The sequence below is a fragment of the Neomonachus schauinslandi genome, chromosome X, assembly GCF_002201575.2.
Source record: "Neomonachus schauinslandi chromosome X, ASM220157v2, whole genome shotgun sequence".
Taxonomy (NCBI): domain Eukaryota; kingdom Metazoa; phylum Chordata; class Mammalia; order Carnivora; family Phocidae; genus Neomonachus; species Neomonachus schauinslandi.
Window position 1 is genome coordinate 50,603,322 of NC_058419.1, and position 20,430 is coordinate 50,623,751.

At 36.5% G+C, this 20,430-nt stretch overlaps 1 protein-coding gene across 1 annotated transcript in view; it reads right to left on the reverse strand.

Annotated features, from left to right (window-relative positions):
• Nucleotides 1-20,430, reverse strand: part of DIAPH2 (diaphanous related formin 2) — a 979,600-nt gene that overhangs the window by 227,889 nt on the left and 731,281 nt on the right. The window contains exon 24 of the mRNA XM_044911596.1: nt 9,964-10,128. Coding sequence (XP_044767531.1) covers nt 9,964-10,128 — 165 coding nt within the window. The remainder of the gene's footprint in view (nt 1-9,963; nt 10,129-20,430) is intronic.

The window sequence follows — 20,430 nt, forward strand, 5'->3', positions numbered from 1 at the left end:
TCTCCGACCTCAGCCACAGCAACTTCTTTCTAGACACATCACCAAAGGCAAGGGAAGCAAGGGCAAAAATGAACTATTGGGATTTCATCAAGATAAAAAGCTTTTGCATAGCAAAAGAAACAGTCAACAAAACCAAAAGACAAACCGACAGAATGGGAGAAGATATTTGCAAACGACATATTGGATAAAGGGCTAGTCTCCAAAATCTATAAAGAACTTATGAAACTCAACACCCAAAGAACAAATGATGCAATCAAGAAATGGGCAGAAGACATGAACAGACATTTCTGCAAAGAAGACATCCAAATGGCCAAAAGACACATGAAAAAGTGCTCAACATCGCTCAGCATCAGGGAAATCCAAATCAAAACCTCAATGAGATACCACCTCACACCAGTCAGAATGGATAAAATTAACAAGTCAGGAAAGGACAGATGTTGGCGGGGATGCGGAGAAAGGGGAACCCTCTTAGACTGCTGGTGGGAATGCAAGCTGGTACAGCCACTCTGGAAAACAGTATGGAGGTTCCTCAAAAAGTTGAAAATAGAGCTACCCTACGACCCAGCAATTGCACTACTGGGTATTTACCCCAAAGATACAAATGTAGGGATCTGAAGGGTTACATGCACCCCAATGTTTATAGCAGCAATGTCCACAATAGCCAAACTATGGAAAGAGCCTAGATGTCCATCAACAGATGAATGGATAAAGAAGGTGTGTTATATATATACAATGGAATATTATGCAGCCATCCAAAACAATGAAATCTCGCCATTTGCAATGACATGGATGGAACTAGAGGGTATTATGCTAAGTGAAATAAATCAATCAGAGAAACACAATTATCATATGATCTCAGTGATATGTGGAATTTGAGAAACAAGACAGAGGATCATCGGGGAAGGGAGGCAAAAATGAAACAAGACGAAAGCAGAGAGGGAGACAAACCATAAGAGACTCTTAGTCTCAGGAAAAAAACTGAGGGCTGCTGGAGTGGAGGGGGGGTGGGAGGGATGGGGTGGCTGGGGGATGGACATTGGGGAGGGTATGTGCTATGGTGAGCACTGTGAATTGTGTAAGACTGATGAATCACAGACCTGTATCCCGAAACAAATAATACATTATATGTTAATTTAAAAAAATGAAAATCAGAGATTCTCAGAAAAAATAAAATAAAATAAAAATTTTACAAGCCATATGAACCAGGACATCTTTTAATGATACAGAAAATATTAGTAACTAAAACAAACCTTACAGCGATCAAGTTGATAACTGAAATTATCATTAAAACATTAAACTGATATGAAAAATAAATGTGTTATTAACTTATCTGGTATAAATTTTGCTTACTAATTTGAATCATCTCACACTGTTTTCCAAATGAAAATTAAAAAAAAAATCTTCAGCAGATAACCCTAAAGTAGAGTTTCTCAATCTTGGCTCTATTGACATTTTAGACCGGATATTTCTTTGTTGTGGGGGGCTATACGTACATTGTAAGATGTTTAGCTGCATCCCTGGCTTCACCCACTAGATGCCAGCAGCACCTCCTCCTTGGTTGTGATAAACAAAAATGTCTCTAGACCTTGCCAGATGTCTCCTGGGGGTCAAAATCATTCCTGGGTCATAACCACTGCCCTAAAGTCACACCAGACAAGTCAATCTTTAAGCAATGGATGTTGCCCTAGATAATCTGCATCAATTGGTCTATTGCTCAGGATAGCTGTCAGTTGTTAAGAAGTAACTGAAGCTTGGTCACTGCTTCTCCAAGCATATGATGGATAACCTTTAGATCATAATAATTACCTGCTTCCCCAAAAATGAAATAGCTGCTTTTCCACTCTGAACTCAGCATGGAAAACTAGAAAGCAATATATATTTACCACTAAACACAAACACCAAACAAGGTGGGAAAGAAGAAAAGGGAAAAGACTAAATGTGAAAGGCCACACAGTAGCAAAACAATGATGACCCAGTTCACATGTCACTCCCTCTTCAAAGCCTTCCTTAAATCAGAATAAATGACTCTCTCCTCTGTGCTCATAGGCTCTTTGCATACATGTATCACATTTCATTAGTATTTGTTCCTTTGACGGTTTTTCCCATTAGGATGTGAGCTCTGGAGGGCCATCATTTGAATTTTTCATCTTTAGTACTTTGGTTCATTCACTGTTTTATTAATTCATTGTCATTCATATATGTTGTTAGTGATCAGCCCTGTGTTTGATCCATAGTAGGCTAATTTATAGTGAAGACTGAGGATATGGTAATGAACACATTACAGGGCAAAATGTGCTAGGATGAAGGTATGAAAGCACACAGAAGGGTTATCTAGGCCAAAATGGGAGCACTAGGGAAAAATCTTCTTAGACAGTTGGTAAAGCAACTGGGGAAGAAGTGAAGGCAGGGGAGAAGAAGCAGTGGTCAGATCAGGCAAAAGGATCTCCATGGGCAGGGTTCCAGGGAGAATCCTGCCTCCTACTACTTTGTACAGGGGCTAGGGCATCTTTTCTAATAAAGTATCATTAGCAAATAGATAAATAAGGACGAAGCAGAATGAAGATAAACTCAGCAAGTTGAGAGGGTGGTACCCGTAGAATTGGCTTTTGGGATCTTCTGGCTCAGGTTGTAACTATCAATAGCTTTGGCCATTCTCAAGGCCAATAGAAAAGGTCAGCTTGTATACCCTACTGCTTATCTTATAACTTTCCTACTTCCTGGTGTTTAGACATAATTCAATAATAACGTATTTATGAGAAACACTTCCTTGAAAAATTCTATGTGAGGTGTTGCTAGAACTAAAGGTACTGCATTTTGTCTCCTGGTTCTAGTTCTTACTACACTTTAGTAAGAAAAGTAGGCATTGAACTGATTTTGTTAATATTTTCAGTGTTAACTATGACATTGTCTTAGATTTTTAAAGGACAATATTCGTTTTGCCATAAACAATCTGACAACTTTCAGAAATATTTTAGAAACATTTATGATATTTAAAATTTTTACAATATTAATCTAAAGCGTGTACATATTTAAAAACCATTTATACCAGTAGGCATTTTTATCATGAGGAATTTGGGTTCTCTTTAAATAATGTATGCCATTATTACATATTCCTTTAGTTCCTTACGATATAATATTTATTTTTTTTATACAAGGAACAATTACATCAGAAAAATAGGACATCTACTCCTGACCCAAAGTAAGCAGTCAAACAGAATACAACAGTTGATAGGTGACATCTTTTTCTTTAAAAAAAAAAAAAAAGAATTCAATGATGTTTGTATAGTACAGTAATAAAGTCTGTTCTCTGCCACAGCTGGTGAATGAGGAATTCTGGTCAAACATTCTGCGTAATAGAGTAACCATATATTTTCCATGGATTGCCTATTTTCAAAGAGCTGCAGTAGATCAAAATAAACCTAAGGCTACATAGGTAGGCTGGTCCCAGCTGAGCTCAAAGGGAATTAATTATCTGGGGGTGTGTGTGATTAGAGAGGGAGTTGGTGGGCTCTTAGGTTCTATTTGCATGAAAGGATTTATGCTGGTACTTTATTTATCCCTGGCTTCTAGGAAAAGTTAGATACATGCCTAGGTCACAGAACAAAAGGAAGGATGGAGGGGAATAGAGGGGCTTATGGATTTAGGATTCCTTTGAGGTCTCTAGGACTTGAAAATTTTTTAAGCCTTCAAGGGGAATGGGATCGGAAGAGAAGCAAAAGGAACTGTTTTTATGAAGTGTGCTATGAAACACAGCTACCTTTGCACTGAGCATAACACCACTACGGTACTATAAGGATTGGTGGCAAAACTAGAGCAGTAGGAGACTGCAACCTTGGTCCAGATGGATTTTCACTGAGGGCAGCCCCATACAGCTTTGCCAGCAAAAGGCAGAGGGGAGCCGGAGCTGTAGCAGGATAGGAAGGGCAGGGCTTCTTTGTCTGTTTTGGTCAGTGCTATATTCCCATCACCCTAGAATAGTAGGCACTCAAATATCTGTGAGCAAATGTCAAGTGGTAACTATAGCTAACATGTTCTGCCATATGAGATGACTCCAGATGTATTTGTGGGAGTGGAGACTTTGCAGGGAGCTTGCGTCCTGCCAGGGGAGGTAAAGAAGAGATAATTTGGGATATCTGGATTATTGTTACTAAGGTGACCCCCCCCATCTGAATTCACAGGTGCTGAGGCCTGGAGATACTTAGCTTACAAATAAAACTACACTATTCGAGAGGCACATCAGGGTTTTTGCAGTTTCTCGAAGATATCTTTACAATATTAATTATCATTTTATTGGCAAAGCAAAGATACATCAAATTACGAGGCATCTAAGAGAGATTTTGGATGATGGAACTTTAGAGAACAGAGTTTATATTACTGATTAACACTCTCCTTTGTTAAAGAATATATTTGGTTTCTTTTTTTTTTTTAAAGATTTTATTTATTTACTTGACAGAGAGAGACACAGCGAGAGAGGGAACACAAGCAGGGGGAGTGGGAGAGGGAGAAGCAGGCTTCCTGGCGAGCAGGGAGCCCGATGAGGGGCTCGATCCCAGGACCCTGGGATCATGACCTGAGCTGAAGGCAGACGCTTAACGACTGAGCCACCCAGGCGCCCCTATTTGGTTTCTTTTATAAGTCCACCATTTTTATAACATTGCACTAAAGTTTCCTTTAAATGTCAAGTACTTTGTAAATTGAAGGTTTAAAAATGTGTCAAAATAACTTAAGTCTTCTTGGATCAGAAATTATATATACAATCTTTTCATGCAAAAATTCATCCTCATTTCTTTTCTTTTATTTATTTATTTTTTTTAAGATTTTATTTATTTGACAGAGAGAGACACAGCGAGAGAGGGAACACAAGCAGGGGGAGTGGGAGAGGGAGAACCAGGCTTCCCACTGAGCAGGGAGCCCAATGTGGGGCTCGATCCCAGGACTCTGGGATCATGACCTGAGCCGAAGGCAGACGCTTAATGACTGAGCCACCCAGGCGCCCCCATCCTCTTTCTTTAAAGGCAAATTGCCTTTAATGAATGAATAAAAATGTTCTGTATATATCAATTTAGTCTTTTGAGTGTAACTAAATGCAGGTGTTCACTTTGGCTTTTCAATTATACTTTAGATTTAGACATGATTGAGACCTTATAAAGAGGAACACAGCTTGAGAGAAATGAGAGCTTCTCAAAATTAAATATCTCCATAAGCCAACATGGGTACATAAGGAGCTCTCATGCAAGTTCAGATTTTGAAAGGACAATTACTTAAGACAGAAGGAAGACCATCCCTAAATGAGAATGAAGATAAGAATAACCTCAGTTTCATAACTCCCCATGCCATACTTGCTATATGGGATCAATTAAGGCATAATGGCAATCACACCTTTGCCTCTGAGCCTTCATTTAGTTTTAATACTGTGCTCCCTAAGTTTCTCTCTGTTCGAAGATGCTCAGGTCCTCTTAGACACTTAAGTGTTGTCTTGTTCTGCTGCTTCCACTTTCATACTTTACTTTTACCAGTCTGGGAGGAGAGTACACATTAAGTGATTATGGCTCAGTCAGCCAAGCATAGGTGGTCCGGCCTTTAAGTAACCATAGTTCTTTTGATTTTAGAAGCCACTTTAATTTGAAACAGTTTAGATTTCATCTTGAGGCTACAGAGAATTCGTTAAAGAATTTTAGGTCAGGAAAGTAACACTGTCTTGTTTTGTTTTCAGTTTTATTCTGACTTTAATGTGGTGAATGGATTAGAAGAATAAGAGAAGTGGACACAGACACTGGTCAGAACATCATTATAATAGTCCAGCTGAGAGGTGGTAGAGGCCCAGAATTAACAGCATCAGTGGTATTGGAGAGAAATGAATGGATTCTAAGACATTTAGGAGATAGAAGCAAGAAGACTGAATGATGGCATAAATATAGCTATCACTTAGCCTCCTAACACTTAGTGATTTTAATATTCATCTAAGAGCTGTTCAAAAATTGTTAAAGGAAATTGTGATTTAAAAATGTTAAAGTTTATTTATCAAATGAATGGCAGCAAATACTTATTTTGTTGAGGGGAAATCTTCTAGTATGATTAATAGTAATGGTAACATTTTCTTCTTATGTAAATGAATCTATTAATTCTATAAAGCCTTGTTCCTATATTTCCAGTATATGAGCTATAGAAAGAGAACACACACAAAACAAAAATTAATTGAGTGCCTGGGTAACATATTGTTCTTTAAAAAACAAAACAAAAACACACAGAATCAACAGGAAACTGAAAGATTTAAAATACAAAAGAAATATTTTCTATAATTTATTTAGAGCTATGAAAGTTACTGAAGTTTAATACTTGCCTCAAACACTTTCCCAACAGCTGAAATTAATTTTTATGCCTAAGCTAGATACTGCATGGCAGTGAAACATATAAGGTTCACTGATTTTGAATATTCTATTCAAAATATCTTGAAAGAAAAAAGACTGTGTAGCCAACTATTTGAACTAACTGAAGCATAAAGAATAATAAGCAAAAAAAGATATCCAGACATTCTATAAATGTGGAATTTTATTTTCTTCCATAAAATATTCAACTTAAATTCAGGGATTATTAATTAATCTTGCCTATATTATAAGCAGTTTTTTGAACTCTGACGATGTCAGGAAGCTAACTAGAAAGAGAGACTTAATTCTGAATTTAGAAATGTTTCCAATTACATATATCTTCATGCTAATGTATAGGACACTCATCTTGAATATCTTTAACATCCTCAGTTGAGTAATATATAATATGAATGATATGAATAATTAATATAGCAGCATCTCTTTGAGATTATCCAATTTTGCTTTCATTAATTTGAATGTGATTATTTTGAAAAAGGTCTTAATCCATAATGTCAAACCCTTTTATTTCCATTTCCCCCATCCTTTAGAGGATATCTCTCTGAGGAAGACTTTTTAGTATGTGCCTTTTGTTTATGCTATACATGCCAAATAGATCTCCCAAGATGAAACTCTGAGCTCATTTGGAAGTAATTTTTGGTAGCACATGAATCAGAACTCTTATTTTCTTCTCAGCAATACTGGTATTTTATTGCCTTCATCTATAGTCCAATATGCTTTTAGCAGTAGGAACCCTGAAGCCAAATACACAAAACACTAAGAAAATGGGAACTTCTGGCGATTACAATTTTTGTCTCTTTTTCAGGGTTCTTCCCTCCCCTGGGAGAGTGAAATCACTTTAAGCTCACTATGAAATAGGAACATGGGGAACACAAATGATTGACTGAAGTTGGTGTTGATTTAGGAGTGTTCAGCTTATAGGTCAGGTGTAAAACCGTTAAACCTGCTTGTCAAAGTTTACTTGTCAAACACCTACGGTTTTTCCTGACTCTGCCCAAATGTTACTTTCTCTGTGAAGGCTTCTCAGGCCAGCTCAGGCAGGGTTAGGCAGTTCTTCCTTTGCATTATTATAGCACCTTGATATTGCTAAGGCAGCACTATCAAATTACATTGTATTTACCTGTCTGTGTCTTTTCATTCATGGGTAGAGAGAGACTATTTTCTTCCTTTTCTCTCTGGACCCAGAGCATTACCAAAATCAAATTGATTCTCAATAAAAAATAATCAAATGGATGGACAGAGTATGGCTGATAATATTCTCCATCTGCATAGCATAGGTTATGAGGTGCTTTCACATAGTGCTGAGAAAGAAATGTCAGGAATTGTCACCTGTATTTTATAAATGAGGAAACTGATGCCCAGGGAGGTTACACAACCAACCCAAGTTCAAAACAACCAATAAGTTGTACATTTAGCTCTCATGCCAGCAAGTCAATAATGATTTGGAGAAAAAAATGATAGTAATAGTGTTCTGAAAGGCAGACGGTGGTGGCTGACCAGGACACATTGTAGGACATGGTTACCTGTTTTGAAAGCTTTAAAATCAATCTTAGCAGGATCTCAAGAAATTCACATAAATGTACACAAAACTGGACTCCAGAATGTCAACTTATTTACAATGAGAATAATTTGTGACAAATTATTTCCCTGTATTCAAGCTATACACACAGGAAGTCAGTAGACAAATATATCCTATTTATGTATACAATTCACATTACTCTCTGAAATTCTATGACTCATAGACTTCTAAAGAGGAATAAATTCTTAGAGATCAGGAGTAAAATCACTTCATTTTAATAAATAAATACGTAGCTACAAAGGATAAATGACTTATATAAACTCACGCAGCTTATTAGTAACAGCACCAGGCCGTAGAGTCAGGTCTTCTTAAAAATGACATCATTACATTAAAAAAATAACCCAACAACTTATGATTGGGAAGTAATACAAATACAGTTCTAGTTCTTAGCAAGATTTCTAAGCATCTGGTTAACATGATTAAACACAGGCTGCCACACAGGAATTGTCCTTAAATGCTATAAAATGGGAGTACATCAAATTCTATTCTATGACTGTGTATCAGGGAGGTGAGCGGCACTAATGTGACAATGTTTTCACATCCAATCCATGTTAAAACAAGGCACTTTTTAATAGAGATTGACAATATTAATTATATTTATCTCCATTTACCCACAGACATTGATGTTACAAAAATAACTTACTGGATTTATCTTTTCAATATGTCAACTGAAGTGTATTTTCTACTCTTCGTTCCTTTTCAACATATTTTTTTTTCTTCTTGAAAACAGTCCAAGTAGATATAACATAGGTATTCATAGGCTTTTTATAACTTTTAAGTTTTGAAAATAGTTGGGCGAGTCATTGCCAGAACACATTTTACTACTTACTGGCCAGCTAAAAAGGTAAATATATATGTCTATTAAGGGGTAAAGACCAAAGACCAAAATAAGCTAAGATTCTCAGAAAAAAAAAAGACAAATGATCATATTTATGAAAGCTTTTATTTAGCTTCTATCACCCAAAATAGGATGTGCTCTGGGTTATATGTCCTAACTTAGTAGATAAAAGCAAATGCTTTCCGCAAAAATATCTGTATCTCACCGACTGTGCAAGTCATACCACAATCCAAAAATTTCATGGGGCAACATAGTCAAGAGAGAGAGCCTTACTTAGCAAATAACTGCTTTGGGGATAGAAACGTACCTCAAACTGCAACGATTTCGTTTGCTAACTGATCTTCCTGTTGGGAATAATTGCTAGAATTCCTTCTTTAAAATACATGAAACTTTACTTATTTGATATCAACTATTATGCATATCTCACTATTACTATCATAATCGGAGTCTGTGCTTTTCTACTTTTTCACTGGATGCAGAGAACTATTTCCACAACATTTTTTAAAAATTTTTTTATTATGTTATGTTAATCACCATACATTACATCATTAGTTTTTGATGTAGTAGTATTTCCACAACATTTATACAGTAAAGCTTTTGCTTCCCTCTAGCATCGTAACTGGCACCCTGATTACCCATCTCTAATTAATGCTAATATTTACTGTCATCCCCAAGAGTTATAGTTTGAAACAGGAACCTACAGTATGAAAGAAAATTTAAGTATTCCAGGTCATTTATATAAGTCTAATTTAGAATTGATTTCTCATATAGACTATGACAAAAGCTTGCTCACAGATCATAGCATTTTAATGTATTAAGTGAAAGATGACTTTAGATATTAATTTTTAAGGTAGGTCAAATTATAATACTATGCTGTATAAAAACATCATTTAAGTACCAATTCGCTCATTTTCTTATAAAATTTCAGTAGAAAAATTCCCATATATATCTAAAGTTGAAGATAATTCATTTAAGTCCCCATTATATATTAAGCCAGCCAACCATTTTTATCTATGTCACAGGTATAAAATATCTGTCAATTCCTGGTAAAGGACTATAACATGAAATCAATATGATCAATAGGTACATAAAATGCTAACAGAAGAAATTTTTAAAAAAACACAAACAACAGGCCTTACAATCCTTTAAGATGTATTACTCACCAGAAACAAAGTTCGGAAGTTGCTGAGATCACCAAAGAACTCTTCTATGCTCACTGTCTTAGAGTCAAAAATAAAGTATTCTCCAAGATTCTCATAGAGCTTTAGCATGTTGTTGTGCATGGTGAACAGTTTTTCATACTGGTCTCTGGCACTCTTTGTAAAGCTGTAGCTTTCTGTTAAGGAACATGACCCAATAGCATCTTAAAGGCAAACACTAGATGTTAAGATTGAATGATACCATCATTTTTATAAATACTTACATATTAATTTGCCACGATTGCCATGACAAATACCACAGACTGGGTAGCTTAAACAACAGAAATGTATTTTCTCACGATTCTGGAAGCTAGAAGTTCAATATCAAGGTGTTGGCAAGTTTGGTTTCTTCTGTGGCCTCTCTCCTTAGCTTGTAGATGGCCACCTTCTCACTATATCCTCACGTGGTGGTCCCTCTGCCTGTGTTTGTGTCCTCATCTCCTCTTCTTATGAGGACACTAGTCATATTGGAGTAGGGTACACCCTAAGGACCTCATTTTAACTTAATTGCCTCTTTAAAACCCTATCTCCAGATACAGTCAGTCACATTCTGAGATTCTGGGGGTTAGGGCTTCAACATATGAATTTTTGCAGGGACACAAGTCAGTCTACAATAACTTGCTAGAGTCATTTTATTGGTTAATTGGTTTCAAAAATTTGTAAACTAGGCATAACTATCTAATGTATAACCATGCAAAACATGTTTGCTAAATGAAAGCATATAAGTACAAGTACCAGAAAACTGCCTCAGTTATCTTTTAATGAACAAGGTAGGGCAGAAACGAACAACAAAAAACTTAGAAAAAAATATTCTCTTTTTAAATACACACATTCTGTTTAGAGAGAGGTCACAGTGAATTCTATATATAGGCTACGTGTGTGTGTGTGTGTGTGTGTGTGTGTATCCCACATGAAGAGGGGAAGGAGAGGGAGAGAAGAGGAGGGAAGGCAAGAGGGAGGTATGAAGAGAAAGGGAGAAGACGGAGGGAGAGAAAGGGAGATGGGAAAGAGGGGGAGAGATTCTCCTATAGCGCCAGAACCTTAGTCACCCAAAGGGCTTGCTAAAACCCAGACTGCTGTTTGCTGGGACTGAGCCCAGGAGGCTGAGAATTACACTTTCTACTGAGTTCCCAGGTGATGCTGAGGCTGCCAGTCCTGGATACACTTTGAGTAGTATGCTCTAGAAAAGCTGTGCCAGGCGTGGAGCCTGCTTAAGGCTCTCTCTCCCTCTGCTCCCCCTGCCCAAGCAGACTCTGCTCTGAGTGCAGAGCCCCGCTCAGGGCTCACCCTCATGACCCTGAGATCATGACCTGAGCCAAAACCAAGAGTCAGATGCTTAACTGGCTGCGTCACCCAAGTACCCCAATCTCTCTCTCTCTCTTTTTTTTTTAAAGATTTATTTGACAGAGAGAGAGACAGCGAGAGAGAGAACACAAGCAGGGGGAGTGGGAAAGGGAGAAGCAGGCTTCCCGCCGAGCAGGGAGCCCGATGCGGGCTCTATCCCAGGACCCTGGGATCATGACCTCAGCCAAAGGTAGATGCCCAAGGACGGAGCCACCCAGGCGCCCCTTTCTCTCTCTTTATAAAAAAAAAAAAATCTCTTTAGGCGACTTCGAAAACAAACACCAACTAAAATTTTCATTAACTCAGAGCAAGTATTATGAACATTTTGGAGTATTTTCTTCTAGTCTTTCTTCTAATGGCTAATAACTTTTGAATGTAAATTGGTAAGAATGCTTCAGAGAAAGGTTAAGTGGGCTAACAATGAAGAATAAAGGAAACCAAATCCACCTTTAAAAATTAGAGTTAAATTTAAAAAAATCAATGATCAGAGAAGTAAAATGTCTTTTTGTGAAAAGGTAAAATACTTAGAATTATAAAAGAAGGATAATAGCACAGGTTGAGGCATGCTATTACAAGGTCTACTATAGTGTATTAATATTTTATGGTAGTATTATTTTATCAGGCACTGATAAATGTGTTTTGAAATAACCGATTTTATGATTTTAAGATAAATCTTAAAATTTACAAATATAAAGATATAAAATTTCTAAAAGTATAAATCTTATATTTAAGATTTTCTGAATTCTTTAGTATGTTTTATTATAACTTGGGGCCAAATTTATTTTTGAGGGGAACACAGCTCTCATTTTACAATGGAAGTCAATGGAGAAAATCAGACCATTTCTTTTTTTTCTTTTTTCAGACCATTTCTGGAAAATTACTTTGCAGCTGACACTTATTGGATACAATGTGATTTTAAAAGTGAGACAGGACCCTACCTATGTTCTTTCTTAGGCTACTTAAATATTAGCATTCACATTAGCAACACAACAACCTCCTCCCTGCTAACAATCTTTAAATCTTTCAACCCTCAAGTCCATTTTGACCTCAATAGACTGAAAGTATTAATGCATTTTTGACTTACTCTACTTTCTTTTTACCAACAAAAGGATCTCATATAATGCTGCATACACATTTGAGACTATCACCATATGTTCTTTGACTCTAAGAAAGTGTTAAACATTTTGTTTATGAGTTACAGAAATAAGACAATACTCTTCATTTCCTAGCACAGAATGAAAGTGAGATTTTTGTTTGCTAGTCTCTCCTACCCAAAGAAAACAGACTCATGCCAGAGACTTGCTAGGCGTAAAAGTTATCAAAGGGCATTTACTTGTACTCTATTTACAATGCAGAGTATTAAACTGTATATTTCACAAGGCTCAACATCTGTACCACACAGGGAAAAGCCAAAGATAAAAAAGGAAAAAAACTGTATGTTTCCCATTTATCATAACAGTTTTTCACCAGCTACAATATGTCCATGTAGTGATACACGACTTCACAAATTTGTTCTCCCAGAAAAAAAACACACAAAAAACCTGATTTCAGAAAATTCTGTCTGTGTACCAAAGTGAGAAAATTTGAAAAATTCTGGGAATGGCTTCTCTTAGAAATAACAAATGGAAAGCAGCCCAATCTCCAAGTCCTTTACTTATCTTCTTCAAAGTGATTTTTTTTTAAAGATTCTATTTATTTGAGAGAGAGAATGAGAGACAGCACAAGAGGGAAGAGGGTCAGAGGGAGAAGCAGACCCCCCGCTGAGCAGGGAGCCCGATGTGGGACTCGATCCCGGGACTCCAGGATCATGACCTGAGCCGAAGGCAGTCGCTTAACCAACTGAGCCACCCAGGCGCCCCAAAGTGATTATTTTATAAAAGGGATAGATGGCATGAGTCAGCCCTGGAAATCTCTCACACATGCAATGAAGTCACCAAATCCTAACTGGGACTGCAGGTAAAAAAGAGCTAGACACCCTCATTCCTTTTCATCCTTTTATTTCATTTAGGAAATTTTTATTTTATTTTTTTGAGCACCTATTAAATTCACTGGTTAGTACTATGCTAAGCATTGTGATGGCTGTAATGATCATTAAAGCCTAATCCAATCCAACCCCTTAAGAAGTTTATAATCTAATATTACAAATAATTCTCCCATTATTAATTTGCATTTGTATGGAATTTTACCATTTACAATATGTTTTCCCTTCCATTATGTCCCATAGTCTTCATAACAATCTTATCAAAAAGGTAGAGAAATACCAGTGTTCAAATTTTAGAGTTGTAGAAACTAGACAGAAGGTACTCATCCATCTAGGGTCAGCATGTAGTGAAGGGAAACAGAATATGCCACCCCAAAATATGCCTCTTTGGCATAGATTTTTATTTATTTGTTTTTGTTTCAAGTTTTTATTTAAATTTCAGTTAACATATAGTGTAATATTAGTTTCAGGACAGAATTTAGTGATGCATCACTTATATACAACATGTAGTGCTCATCACAAGTGCCCTCCTTAATACCCATCACCCATTTAACTCATCCCCCTGCCCACCTCCCCTCCAGCAAACCTTCAGTTTGTTCTCTATCGTTGAGAGTCTATTTTATGGTTTGCCTCTTTCTTTTCTACCCCCTATGTTCATCTGTTTTGTTTCTTAAATTCCATGTATGAGTGGAATCGTATGGTATTTGTCTTTCTCTGACTGGGAGAAGATATTTGCAAATGACATATCTGATAAAGGGTTAGTATACAAAATCTATAAACAACTTATCAAACTCAACACCCAAAAAACAAATAATCCAGTTAAGAATGGGCAGATGGCACAGATTATTTTGAGCTGATTGAGAAAGAGCAGACATAGGAAAAGCTTTGAAAAGAGTAAAAGTTACCTTTTGAAAGGGGAATTTACATTTATAAAGGATGTCTCCGTCTCTGTACCAAGAAGAAAAGCATGACTCTACATCACAAGAAAATCAATGGTATCCAGAGTACCAACCGTTAAATTGCAGATTTAAATGTGCATAACAAACCTTACCCTTGTTTATGGTGTATTTCCTGTTAACCGTCCTCCCCTTCCCTATAACAAGTGTCCTCACACCTTTCTTTCTTCTGTCTTTAGCTGAAGATGGTATTTAAACTGGTAGTTTAGGTTTAGTATCCAAAATATTTAAAGAAATTATACAACTCAAAACCCAAAACAAATAATCCAGTTAAAAAACGGGCAGAAGACATGAGCAGACATTTCTCCAAATAAGACATCCAGATGGCTGACAGACACATAACAAGATGCTCAATATAACTCATCAGGGAAATGCAAATCAAAACTACAATGAGATATCATCTTACACCTCAGAACGGCTGAAGTCAAAAACACAAGAAACAAGTGCTGGAAAGGATATGGAGAAATAGGAACCTCCTTGCACTGTTGGTAGGAGTACAAAATGGTACAGTCACTGTGGAAAACAGTATGGAGGTTCCTCAAAAAGTTAAAAATAGAACTACCTTATGATCCAGTAATCACACTACTGAGTATTTACCCCCAAAATACAAAAATACACTAATTCAAAGGGATACATGCACCCCTATGTTTATTGCAGCATTATTTACAATAGCCAAATTATGGAAACAGCTCAAGTGTCCATGTATGGATGAATGGATAAAGAAAGGTGATACATACACAGACAAACACAGACACACACACACACACACACACACACACACACACACACAGGAATATTATTCAGCCATAAAAAAGAATGAAGTCTTGCCATTTGCAACAATATGGATGGAGCTAGAGAGTATAATGGTAAGTGAAATAAGCCAGTCAGAGAAAGACAAAGACCATATGATCTCATTCATATGTAGAATTTAAGAAACAAGACAAATGAGCAAAGGAAAAAAAAAGAGAGAGCGATAAACCAAGAAACAGACTCTTCACTATAGAACAAACTGATGGTTACCAGAGGGGAGGTAGGTTGGGGGAATGGGTAAAATAGGGGATGGGGATTAAAGAGTACACTTACGATGAACCCTGAGCAATGTATAGAATTGCTGAATCACTATACTGTACACCTGAAACTAATATAACACTGTATGTTAACCATACTGAAATTAAAGACACCTTATTTAAAAAAAATAAACTGGTAGCTTGGGCTACCTCAGGGAGTTACTCATTTTTCCCTTGGTATTTCCCATGTATACATGAGGTATACATGTTAATAAACTTCTCTTTGGTTTTCTCTTGTTAATCTGTCTTTTATTACAAGGGGGTCTCAGTGAGGAACTCAGAAGGGTAGAGGAAAAATTATTTTTCCTCAGCTACTGGAGACATCATGATAGTCTCTTGCATAATACCTAGTGTTCTTTTGATATGGTAGAAATGTAATTATTTATAAAGACAACCATCATATTGCCAAATTCAATGTTCACCCCTCTGTCCTCCTTTTGATGTCTCAGCAGATTCAGATACATTTAGCCACTCAGTGTCTATGACACCCACCCTCATGCTTAAAATATATATTTTTTTCTTACCTCCTCTCTTTCTCTGGTAACATCTATAAAATTTTAGAGTACCAGAAAGGCCTGATCCTGAGTCCTCTATCTACATTCTCTCTAACTGACCTAAGTAATTCACATAACTTTAAATACCATGTATATTGGTGACCTCTCCCCTCCAAATTATATATCTAGCCCCAATCTGTTCCCTGAGGTACTAAGTTTTATAATCAACCACCTACTTGACATCTTTATTTGAATGCTGTTGTTGTTTTAAGTGGACTCTCTTGGTATCACAAATGTTAATCCTCTCCTGAAAACCCTGTAATAATTTAACATAACCCTTGGAATAAAATCTAAACTACTTCTCAGGGTTTATGATGATCCACATGATCTGGCCTCTGCTCACCTCTGCAACATAATGTCATCTCATTCTCCCTCTTTTTTTTTTTTTTTAAAGATTTTATTTATTTGACAGAGAGACACAGTCAGAGAGGGAACACAAGCAGGGGGAGTGAGTGAGGGAGAAGCAGGCTTCCCGCCGAGCAGGGAGCCCGATGCGGGGCTCGATCCCAGGACTCCAGGATCATGACCCGAGCCGAAGGCAGACGCTTAACGACTGAGCCACCCAGGCGCCCCTCATTCTCCCTCTTAACTACGATAACCAGCCACATTAACTTTTCTCCCCCTTGAACATACCAAGTTTTCATACTCAACTCAGGGACTTTGCACATGCCGTTCCTCCTGCTTAGAATGTTTCTTTTTCACCAGATCATCAATCTCAGCTCAAATGTCACCTCCTCACAGAGGCTTTCCCCAACCACTTAATCTAAAATATCCACTTCTGGGGCACCTGGGTGGTGCAGTCAGTTGAGCTACCAACTCTTGGTTTTGGCTCAGGTTGCTATCCCAGGGTCATGAGATCAAGCCCTGCATCAGGCTCCATGCTCAGCATGGAGTCTGCTTAAGACTCTCTCTCCCTCTCCCTCTGCCCCTCCCCCTGCCTTCTAAAAATAAAGAAATCTTCAAAATATCCACTTCCATTACTATTACTCTTGCTTACTTACATTATGCAAACTTATAACTATCAGACATTCTCTCTCTTTTTAATTTAATTCTTTATTGCCTATCTTTCCCTACTTAAAAATGTGGCCCATGAATAGACCTTTCATGTCTTATTGACCACTGACTCATCAGCACCTAGAATAGTGCCTGGCACATAGTTGAAATATTATCAGTGACAAAAGATTATGGGGTATTTTGGGGAGGATGATTAGACTATCCTGGGGTTGAAAAGTAGAGTGACCTCTTCCCACCTGCTTAAACAACCTTGGGAGTTTTTGAAATATTTAGAGAGAAGAACCATAAGAAAACAATGGACTTTCCAAGAAGAATTTCCAAGATGAGGTAATTCAAAGTATTTTATATCCTTAAAATATGTATAACCTTAAGGTGGTAAAGTGAGCATATCTAATACATATAAAGTAGTTATCAAATATAAGGGGGGAAAACAATTTAGAGCAATATTTATTTTACTATTTGACTCAAATTCCTTATGCTATAAAGACAAACATTTTTGATATTTCCAGCTTGGAAGTTAGTCAAAATAACTGAAATAAAATCCCATCATCTTCTCCCTAAGAGAAGTATTCATTGCAAGGTTGATAAACTAAAATGTGTTCAACATTTTAAAACACTAGCAGGTAAAATGTTAAACTTTTATAAGTATTAATTTTAAACCATTTGATCTTAATCTTGTTCTGAATCTGGAAATTTAATTTATAAAACATATACTGTAACTCCCACAAAGCCTTTTTATATTAACGCACTTGAAAAGCTGACTGGGAAGCCGTCTTCAGTTACTTGGGTATTTATGTACTATACAGAATTGTCTAAAGCTTTATCCTCTATATTTTTGTGTGAGTATATATAAATTTATAGAGGATATTCCTTAGTAATACTGTAATAGCATGGACTTAAAATTCAACCTGAAACAGCTATAATTCACCCATAGGCATTTACTCAAATAAAAGCAAATTATTTTCTTTACACATTTAGGTACATTATATATCATTTTTCACTATTTTTGGTAGCTGTACCTACCTGTCTATAAATTGGTTAAAGGTAGGTATTGTTAACCCTTGCCCTCTAACTGGTAAAATAGCTGATAGGCTTCAGGACATGCTACCCCAAGATATGGCACCATGGCATATTCAAAATTTTAAAAGAAAGGAGGAAGAAGGAAGGTCACTCTGACCTTCTCCTGAAGCAAGTTATAAGACCTCCATATGCAAAGTGGCTTCTTTATACCCTGAGGAAAAACTACCCTTATCCCCAAGATGGAGGGATAATGAGAAGAATCTGAATAAACAGGGCTTGCTAAGTTCCCCTCAGTTTAATACACTTAGCTCATGCTTTTTGTACTATTATACCTTTCCACTACTTTCTAGTCTTTAGCAAATCTAGCATAAAAAAGAGGTTTAACAATTTCTTTGGGTCTTAACTTCCTAATGAAGGTTTCCATGTCATGTGAAAGTTATATTCAATAAATTTGTATGCTTTTCTCCTGTTAATCTCTTTGTCAGTTTAATTTTTAGACCTACCCAGAGACCCTGAGAGGGTTGAGGAAAACTTTTTCCTCCCCTGAATAGTATTGCTTCATCAAATACTAGGCAGAGAACACTATTTATCATTTTACTTCATTTTGATATAAAGAATAATTGGTACCACAGAAAACTTGTTCCAGTAGAGCCAAAATAAGCATTAGTAGGGCACTGGGAATGAAGGAGTTTATGTATCTCACAGCTAATTGAGTTAAATCAGTTCTTAAAATTTCTCATTTTCATAAGGAGTACATTAGTTACGATTTTAATAAAAAACTTGAAATTTGGAATAGCATTACTGCTGGATTGTTGAGAACGTGGAAAAATCAACTTGAGATCCACTTAACCTTCACACAAGCTTTAGTGAGCAACATGGCATAATTATTCATTAAAATAAAAGGAAGTCACAAACATACACTCTATTAAAGAATATAAATATCATTTCCTCTTTCCATAACCTTCCAGAAAATATTCCTCTAAATGTTAAAAAGAAAATACTAATGTTTCTATTTGAGTATATCATTTTTAGTAAAAAATTAATATTTTAAAGAAATCTATCTTTTAAAAATAACATTAACACATATCAAAGTAGTTGGAATTTACTTACAAATCACACATTATGTGATGAATAGGTGTGGACAAATATTTTAAAATGTGAAATTTTAACAAGGACAATAACGAATGCATCTGTTAATTTCCATTTGGATTCAACACAATACTTTAAAATAGTTTAGGATATAGACTACAAAATTCTTTTAAAAATCAGATTACAAAACAATATAACAAAGATAGCATAGTTAATGATAAAAATTTTGAACCAAATCCCCAGTTTTTAACATATAGGAGGCAATTATGTTACTGAAGAGATGAAACCATTTTGTTAGTGACCCCACTTTTCCACAGATGGCCTAAGTCAGCTGGGTATAAAAATTTTTGTCTTGTTTTGTTTTTTTTTAAAAGGTTTATTATTTATTTTTTGACAGAGAGAGACAGCCAGAGAGGGAACACAAGCAGGGGAAGTGGGGGAGGGAGAAGCAGGCTCCCCGCCGAGCAGGGAGCCCGATGCGGGCTTGATCCCAGGACCCTGGGATCATGACCTGAGCTGAAAGCAGATGCTTAATGACTGAGCCATCCAGGCGACCCAAGAAAATGTATTTAAATCAGCTTCCAGTTAAAGCCACAAATGTGATGACAAAGGTAAGAGGTACACTCAGAATTCCTTTTCTCTACCCCTTTCATTATTCACTCCCTTTTGTCTTTTGTGTAGATTTCTTTTTACCCTTCCTTTGAAGATGGACTACCTTTGCATTCTTAGACACCCAAAAGAGTGATTTTTTCATTCATTTATTCAAATCTATTTATTAAGTGCCTGCTTTGTGCCAGTTATCTTCTAGGTGCTGAGAATACAGTAGTTAATATTCACAAAAAGGTCACTGGTCACTGCTTTCTTGGCATTATAGTTTAGTGGGACAATATACATTAAACAAAGAAATAAAAAAATTTAAAAATAAATATAATTGTAAAGCAGAGGTTGTTAAAGAATATATATTTGGGAGACCTGAGACCTGAAGGGGAAGAGCCAAGAGGAGGAACACTGGGGTAGGGTGTATGATGGTTCTGAAAGATATTAAATATTCTAAGAACATGAAGAAGAGGAAAAAGGCCTGGAATGTGAAAGCCTATGGAGTAAGTGGGGGACAGGAGGGAGAAGGTTCCTGAAGTGTGTAGTGGCTAGATTCTACAGGTCTTATCTTAAGCATTTTGAAATTTTTCCTGAGAAAATTGTCTGGTGAGTTTTAAACAAGGAAGTGATGGGATCAGTTTTCTTCTGCTCAAAGGCATAAGAGATGCTAGCTAAACTCACACACACACACACACCACACTAACAATGATAACAACAACAACAAAAAACCCCTAGGACTAATGGAACATAGAGTATTGTCCAAATGAGAGTAAGTCTACTTGCTAATTAGTATATCTTATATAAATATT